Raw genomic sequence first — 8688 nt, 5'->3', positions numbered from 1 at the left:
CTCTGTATACCCATTGTAGTTTTTACTTAAAGTTTTTAATTATTACTTTTATTTCGCGGAAACCCTAAAAGGCATCAGGCAAACAAAAAATCACTTTCTACTTCCTTGTCGTCCTGAGAAATATTTGAATTTCTCCAAGTACGACCAAACGTCCTTACTTCCCCAGCAAGGGCTCGGCTCATGACGCCACGATGACGCAAAGTACCTCCATTCAAACTTTCTTGGATATGGACAATAAGACTTAAAAGGTTCCCTAGGAACCTCGGCGAAGCTGACGTGAAACCAGTTTGTCTTCACTAAACTCCAGTACTCTCTCATTCGTGCAGGGTACGCCTGGTGGATCCCCAGCAGCCTTGTGCAGAGATCGCTGTTTTTTACGTATGGTTCTGAATCGAGTGAATTTATATGAACCAGCCTTTTGTTGTCAGCAAAAAACGTCACTTCTAATCCATCTCGCGCCAGGGCGTTTATCCATAAGCCAATTGCTTGGTCCCCAAACGGGTGGCACTGTAATGTTTGATTTCGTTTGACGATTTCATCGACAAAATCTCGGCCGAATATGATGAGGCCTTCGTCAGTCCACTGGGAACCGCGCTCACAGTGTAACCACCCCCAGACTAAGAACTTTTCTTGCAGTCTGGAGCGGATATCGAAGTTCAAATGCTCCAAACAAACAAAATAATCGTCGTCAGCTTTAAGAATGAATTTAAAATCATATTTTTCCAGAGCCAAAAACATCATCCACAATAAGCGATATGTAAATCGCACTCCACCTTTTAGGGGTAGAAATTCCACGTCGCCATACTTCGCCCGCTCTTGTTGCAGGTCAAAGGTTTCATCCTTACTTAGTCCAAGTCCATCCGTAAAAAAACCCATCCCTATCTCCGGGTAGTGATCGAGTGTTGTTAACCAAGTTTCTCTGATAGCTGTCCGCCGGTCTATACGTTTAGGTGCTGTGATTATCCCAATAAAAACCGTTACCTTTATCTTTTTAATAAAATCCGCACTCGAGTTTGAGTTCTCTGCTCGTTCCCCCTTGTGGTTAGTCCTATTGGAAAGTACATTTCTCAATCCAGGCGACGGTATATCTCTCAGCCATGTTTGCGTTCTGTAATCACCACTCAGGTAAAAGTAGGTGATAGAAGCCACTTTAAATACACATATAACCACAAAGAACTGAGGCTTCATATCGTTAACAACGCTAAGATTAACGCATACGCCACCTCAAAGATGAGGGTTTTATTGGCCTAAAGAGCACCTTGTATTGTTTTAGTTCTAATTTAAAAGTAGCGAGCCGGCATTCGTCATTTGTTTATTGTTATCTGTTGTCCTTATTGAGGCCACATGTATAATAACCTGCCACATTTGTTATAACGGCCACATTTGTAATACGGTAGGCCACATTTGTAATAAACTAGCCAGGCCTTTGTAGATCGATATAGAGTTCTATGGTAAAGAACAGGCCCGCTCTGGAGGCAAAAAAGTTCATCGTTGTCGCTGGTTAGGCTGGGTTTTTCTAACATCCACGTGTTACGCTTCATGGACCTGTAGCTCCCACAGTTTATCGTTATTACCATATAAATTGTTATTTCACAATGTCAATAGAGGCGCCAAAATCCAGAGGTTAATGGCAGAAAATATACAAGATCAGGTTTTTTAGTGTATTCTAAAGATTTAAGTGCGTCTAGTGATAGATAGTAACACATATGATTTTTTGTCCAACATCTCCCTAATTGTCCGTTAAAAAATTATTTTTATTTACAACTTGTCAGTTTGGTCCAAAATTTGATCTAGTCGTCCGCGATAACACTGATTGGAGCAACTTCAGAATACCCGTCCACTGTGGAGCCACGTTACTGCCGTGGTCCGCAGTCCGCAGTGAAGCTGTCTTTTTGATTCATCTAACGAAATTATTCAATTGATCTAAGTCACTGCTACCATGGTCCGCAGTCCGCGGTCCGCTGTGAAGCGGTCTTTGCATATTTATAGAACTAAGTATTAAATTATAAATCTAACTGATCTAAGTCACTGCTACCGTGGTCCGCAGTCCGCGGTCCGCTGTGAAGCCGTCTTTGCATATTTATAGAACGAAGTATCAAATGATAACTCTAAGTAATCTAAGTCACTGCTACCGTGGTCCGCTGTGAAGCCGTCTTTGTATATTTATAGAACGAAGTATCTATAAATATAAAGATGTTTTGTGTAACATTGGCAGTTTGGTACAAAATTTGATCTAGTCGTCCGGGATAACACCTAAACATTTACTAATCCCTGTGACTGTAGGAGGTAGGAAACGGTCTTTCTTGGGGAGTGTTGGAGGCAAACATATCTTTATGTTTATTTACCCTTAGAATTGTTGCACAACTCATTGTATGACCCGTGTAAATCTTGTATTGTTTTAGTTCTAATTTAAATATAGCGCGCCGGCATTCGTCATTGTTTATTTTTATCTGTTGTCCTTGTTGGGGCCACATTTGCAATAAACTGCCACATTTTTTATAACGGCCACATTTGTGATACGGTAGGCCACATTTGAAGGCTTATTTAATCTGTTAATTGTAGATAAATAAGCTAGGCCACATTTGCGGGTAAATTAGCTAGGGCTTATTAATTGTATATAAATTAGCTAGGGTGCTATACAAAGACCAATAAAAGTTTGCAGAGCCTAAGTTGTTGGATAAACCTTTTTTTAGTTAAGGGCGGAGGGTCATATTTTTTGGTCACCTTTTTGGGGGAGGGTCGGTATTTTCGAGCTTAGATTGGGGGGTGGGGTCAAATTTTGAGCTGAAAAAATATTCAACACTGTAACCTCCCCCCCCCCCCCCAATAAATTATGACTGCTCCCCAATGAACTTATACAAAGGACTTCTTCAGTTTAATAAAGAATCAGAATCTTTGGAACTTATTCCGTCGATGGGAACATAAAAAAAGAGATAAAAGGAACGGTTCGAAGATGATTTAAAATAATTCGACGTACTGGTAATGAGTTTATGCTACATTGTCCAGCCAGGTTAAATGATTGTTTACCAACAATAAACAGTACCGATATGTTTATGTTAGCAGCAGATGTTCTAGTTTTTAATCAAAATAGGGCGAGAATTTTCATTAATATTTATTTACGGAAAGATGGAAGGAAGAAATAGATGTTTGCTCTGTATACCCATTGTAGTTTTTACTTAAAATTTTTAATCGTTACTTTTATTTCGCGGAAACCCTAAAAGGCATCAGGCAAACAAAAAATCACTTTCTACTTCCTTGTCGTCCTGAGAAATATTTGAATTTCTCCAAGTACGACCAAACGTCCTTACTTCCCCAGCAAGGGCTCGGCTCATGACGCCACGATGACGCAAAGTACCTCCATTCAAACTTTCTTGGATATGGACAATAAGACTTAAAAGGTTCCCTAGGAACCTCGGCGAAGCTGACGTGAAACCAGTTTGTCTTCACTAAACTCCAGTACTCTCTCATTCGTGCAGGGTACGCCTGGTGGATCCCCAGCAGCCTTGTGCAGAGATCGCTGTTTTTTACGTATGGTTCTGAATCGAGTGAATTTAAATGAACCAGCCTTTTGTTGTCAGCAAAAAACGTCACTTCTAATCCATCTCGCGCCAGGGCGTTTATCCATAAGCCAATTGCTTGGTCCCCGAACGGGTGGCACTGTAATGTTTGATTTCGTTTGACGATTTCATCGACAAAATCTCGGCCGAATATGATGAGGCCTTCGTCAGTCCACTGGGAACCGCGCTCACAGTGTAACCACCCCCAGACTAAGAACTTTTCTTGCAGTCTGGAGCGGATATCGAAGTTCAAATGCTCCAAACAAACAAAATAATCGTCGTCAGCTTTAAGAATGAATTTAAAATCATATTTTTCAAGAGCCAAAAACATCATCCACAATAAGCGATGTGTAAATCGCACTCCACCTTTTAGGGGTAGAAATTCCACGTCGCCATACTTCGCTCGCTCTTGTTGCAGGTCAAAGGTTTCATCCTTACTTAGTCCAAGTCCATCCGTAAAAAAACCCATCCCTATCTCCGGGTAGTGATCGAGTGTTGTTAACCAAGTTTCTCTGATAGCTGTCCGCCGGTCTATACGTTTAGGTGCTGTGATTATCCCAATAAAAACCGTTACCTTTATCTTTTTAATAAAATCCGCACTCGAGTTTGAGTTCTCTGCTCGTTCCCCCTTGTGGTTAGTCCTATTGGAAAGTACATTTGTCAATCCAGGCGACGGTATATCTCTCAGCCATGTTTGCGTTCTGTAATCACCACTCAGGTAAAAGTAGGTGATAGAAGCCACTTTAAATACACATATAACCACAAAGAACTGAGGCTTCATATCGTTAACAACGCTCAGATTAACGCATACGCCACCTCAAAGATGAGGGTTTTATTGGCCTAAAGAGCACCTTGTATTGTTTTAATTCTAATTTAAAAGTAGCGAGCCGGCATTCGTCATTTGTTTATTGTTATCTGTTGTCCTTATTGAGGCCACATGTATAATAACCTGCCACATTTGTTATAACGGCCACATTTGTAATACGGTAGGCCACATTTGTAATAAACTAGCCAGGCCTTTGTAGATCGATATAGAGTTATATGGTAAAGAACAGGCCCGCTCTGGAGGCAAAAAAGTTCATCGTTGTCGCTGGTTAGGCTGGGTTTTTCTAACCTCCACGTGTTACGCTTCATGGACCTGTAGCTCCCACAGTTTATCGTTATTACTGTAATGTTTGGGATTCCTGTTTGTATGACCGCAAGGTTTTCTGGGTAACAGCAATAAACAACGAGAGTCCGCCATTACTGTTTATTCGTTTTGATCCTAAGGTTTTTCTCAAATACATTACATTTTTTGGCGACGAGGATTTCGGAAATTGCAACCTACGGCAAAATAGACGAATTCGACAGAGATTCTGATTCATGGGAACAGTATATCGAGCGTCTAAACTTCTATTTTGAAGCAAATGGAGTAACTACGTCTGACGATGACTTGAAAATACGCCGTGCAATCCTCCTCAGTTCGGTAGGGAAACAAACCTACAAATTAATGTCTGATCTGCTGGCCCCAGCGAAACCTGGAGAGAAATCTTATGCTGACTTGTGCTCCTTGGTAAAGAGCCATTTCAACCCAAAACCGAGTGAAAGCGTGCAACGGCACAAGTTCAATAACCGTTTCAGATTGAGCGGGGAGAACGTGTCTGACTTTGTAGCGGCTCTACGAAACATGGCAGAATACTGCAATTTTGGTGGCAGTCTGGAAAATATGCTGCGTGATCGTCTGGTGTCTGGAATTAACAATGAAAGAATCCAAAGGCGTTTGCTATCAGAAGAGAACTTAACTTTCAAAAAAGCTTACGACATTGCTTCGTCTATGGAAACGACCGCACAGCACATGGCCGATCTTCAATCTGCTCCTTCTACGTTAAGTTCAACGTCTGCATCTGTAAAAAAGGTCAGTTCTTCGCCCTTACCGCGTTCTAAAAGCGAAAATAAAGAGTGTTATCGTTGTGGAAAAAATCACCACCCGTCAAAATGTCGTTTCAAGGAGGCCACGTGCCATTATTGTAAAAAGAAAGGACATATTGTTGCCAAATGTCTCAAAAAAGCAAAAAAGTCGTCCGAGACAACCAAGCCAAATTCAAACCACCATCCAAAACAAGGGAAACCAGCAATTCATGTCCTGGATACTGATAAAGAAATAGAAGATGAAGATATATATCCATTGTTTGCTGTCAGTCAAGGCAACCGCCAAAATCCGTATGTAGTAGATGTTGAATTAAATGGTCTTAAAGTTCAAATGGAACTGGACACTGGTGCATCACTTTCAGTAATCGGAGAGGACATTTTTGATCAATTGAAGAACATTGAGGGTTCATCTCTCAATCTGCAAGATACCAAGCTAACCTTGAAAACATACACCGGGGAGACAATTCCAGTTTTAGGAAAGCTTGTAGTGGAAGTCAAGTACAAGGACTTCTTTGAACACTTGCCAGTTATAGTTGTACAAGGCAAGGTGCCCAGTCTCTTTGGACGAGATTGGTTACAACATGTTAAGTTGTCATGGCCAGAGATTTTCCTAGTTCAAGCTGTATCCCCTGATGTGTCTGACCTGCTAAAGAAACATGAAAATTTATTCAAGGAAGGACTAGGGACAATTCAAGGAGTGAAAGCAAAGATATACGTTGATCCTCAAGCCAAACCCAAGTACTTCAAACCTCGCACGTTAGAATATGCACGACGTCAGAAGGTAGAGAGAGAATTGGACCGTTTGTTAGAAGAAGGAACAATTCGTCCAGTTCAATTTTCGGAATGGGCAACACCCATTGTGCCCATTGTCAAATCTGATGAGTCTATACGCATTTGTGGAGACTTCAAAGTTACTTTGAACCAAGTTAGCAAACTTGACAATTACCCAATTCCTAAAACAGAGGATCTGCTAGCTCAACTGGGAGGTGGAGTGCAGTTTACAAAACTAGATCTGAGTCAAGCTTATCAACAACTTGAGTTAGATGAAGAATCAAAGAAGTACACCACTATCACCACTCATAAAGGCCTATTTGAGTACAATAGACTGTGCTACGGCATTGCCTCAGCCCCTGGGATTTTCCAACGCACAATGGAAAATTTACTGCAGGGTATTCCGAATGTTGTAGTACGAATAGATGATATTCTCATTGCCGGGAAGACATCAGCAGATCATCTCAAAAGTCTAACAGAAGTCCTGTCACGTCTGGACAAAGCTGGCGTCCGTCTTAAACGTTCGAAGTGCATTTTTCAAGCACCTGAAGTCACTTACCTGGGACACCGCATAGACAAAGATGGTATCCACCCCCTTGACGAGAAAATCAAAGCAATTCAAGAGTCACCGAGACCTTCTAATCTGAAAGAACTGCAAGCCTTTTTAGGCATGCTTAACTATTACGCTTGTTACATACCTAACATCACTACAATACTATCTCCTTTACATCAGCTGTTAGTCAAAGACACACCTTGGAACTGGAGTGAAGCACATGAAAAATCTTGGAACCAAGCCAAGTCCACACTTCACTCTTCACAACTTCTAGTGCATTACAGCTTGGAAAGAGAGTTAACCCTTGTTTGTGACGCATCACCATATGGTCTTGGTTGTGTTATTTCACATGTGATGGATGATGGGACTGAACGTCCTATTTCATATGCCTCACGTACTCTGTCCCCAGCCGAAAAGAACTATTCACAGCTCGACAAAGAGGCAGCAGCCATCATGTTCGGGGTGAGGAAGTTCCACTCATACTTATATGGACGGAGTTTTACCATCTACACTGATCACAAACCCCTGCTGGGTCTGCTACAGTCAACTAAACAAATACCGACCTCAGCCTCACCACGCATATTGAGGTGGGCGGTATTCCTGTCAGGCTACTCATACACTTTAGTATATCGAGAAGGCCAGAAAAATGGTAATGCCGATGGCCTGAGCCGGCTGCCATTGCCAAATGAAACCAGAAATGTTCCAGTGCCTGGAGACATTATGTTTGTAATGAATCATCTTGAAGTCAACACACCCGTTAAAGTCAAGGACATTGAGCGTTGGACCTCAAAAGATCCTATTCTTAGTGCAGTACGACACCAAGTAATGTCCGGTTGGCCCAATTCAAATGATCGCATTGAGTTCAAGCCCTACTCTTATAGAAAGCACCAACTTAGCTGTCAGGATGGCTGTCTACTCTGGGGCTCTCGCGTAGTCATTCCTCCTCAAGGAAGAGTCAAGCTTCTCCAGGAACTACATGATGGACATCCTGGAATGGTTCGCATGAAAATGTTAGCCCGAAGCTATTTCTGGTGGCCTGGCCTGGACGCGGATATTGAGCAAAAGGTGAAAGATTGCACAAGCTGCCAGAGTAATGCTAAGGCACCTTCTACTGCACCCCTACATCCGTGGGAGTGGCCGTCTAGACCTTGGTCTCGCATACATATTGACTATGCAGGACCTTTCGAAGGACACATGTTCCTGGTGATCGGTGATGCCTATAGTAAGTGGATCGAGGTATTCAAGACAAACTCCAGTACTGCTGCAGTAACCATCCAGAAGTTAAGAGAATGCTTCTCAGTACATGGACTGCCTGATATCATTGTATCTGATAATGCAACTGCCTTCATAGGTGAAGAATTTGCCCTTTTTATGTCTGAGAATGGCATAAAACACATCACTTCAGCACCTAAACACCCAGCATCCAATGGATTTGCTGAAAGATATGTTCGCACTTTCAAGGAAACAATGAAGAAGATGGGAGGGGAAAAGGAAAACTTAGACACGAAGTTAAGCAGATTTCTACTAAGCTATCGTACCACACCTCATGCAACCACTGGTAAAACACCTGGTGAGCTATTAATGAACCGGAAGCTGAAGACGCGCTTGGACCTGGTAAACCCCCTTAGTCAGGACACAATTCGCACTCGGGTAGAAGATAAACAGCTCGCACAGAAGAAACAACACGACAATCTAGTGCCACTCAGAGAATTTCAAGTGAATGACCCAGTATTTGTCAAGAATTTTTCATATGGTCCAAAGTGGTTATGTGATAGTTTTTACTGGCCTCAGCAAGCAAGTATCTTTTAGTTGTAAACTTGGGTGGGGCAGTATGTAATGTTTGGGATTCCTGTTTGTATGACCGCAAGGTTTTCTGGGTAACAGCAATAAACAACGAGA

General features: G+C 42.0%; 2 protein-coding genes across 2 annotated transcripts; one reads left to right on the top strand and one right to left on the bottom strand.

The window, feature by feature from the left end:
- Positions 1 to 2408: 2408 nt before the first annotated feature.
- LOC125568720 (beta-1,3-galactosyltransferase 6-like) lies at positions 2409 to 4441 on the bottom strand. The gene has a single exon (XM_048730818.1). It carries the CDS (start codon positions 4336 to 4338, stop codon positions 3241 to 3243), a length of 1098 nt encoding a protein of 365 aa, XP_048586775.1. The 5' UTR covers positions 4339 to 4441; the 3' UTR covers positions 2409 to 3240.
- Positions 4442 to 5046: 605 nt separating this feature from the next.
- Positions 5047 to 8598, top strand: LOC125563036 (uncharacterized protein K02A2.6-like). The gene has a single exon (XM_048727692.1). The coding sequence runs from the start codon at positions 5047 to 5049 to the stop codon at positions 8596 to 8598; it is 3552 nt and encodes a 1183-aa protein (XP_048583649.1).
- The last annotated feature ends 90 nt before the right edge of the window (positions 8599 to 8688 follow it).

Source organism: Nematostella vectensis, chromosome 1 (assembly GCF_932526225.1).
Source record: "Nematostella vectensis chromosome 1, jaNemVect1.1, whole genome shotgun sequence".
NCBI lineage: Eukaryota > Metazoa > Cnidaria > Anthozoa > Actiniaria > Edwardsiidae > Nematostella > Nematostella vectensis.
This window is presented reverse-complemented; position numbering and strand designations above follow the sequence as displayed.

Coding starts and splice junctions, on each gene's coding strand:
- LOC125568720 (XM_048730818.1), bottom strand. CDS start 4,338: ATGAAGCCTCAGTTCTTTGTGGTTATATGTGTATTTAAAGTGGCTTCT.
- LOC125563036 (XM_048727692.1), top strand. CDS start 5,047: ATGTCTGATCTGCTGGCCCCAGCGAAACCTGGAGAGAAATCTTATGCT.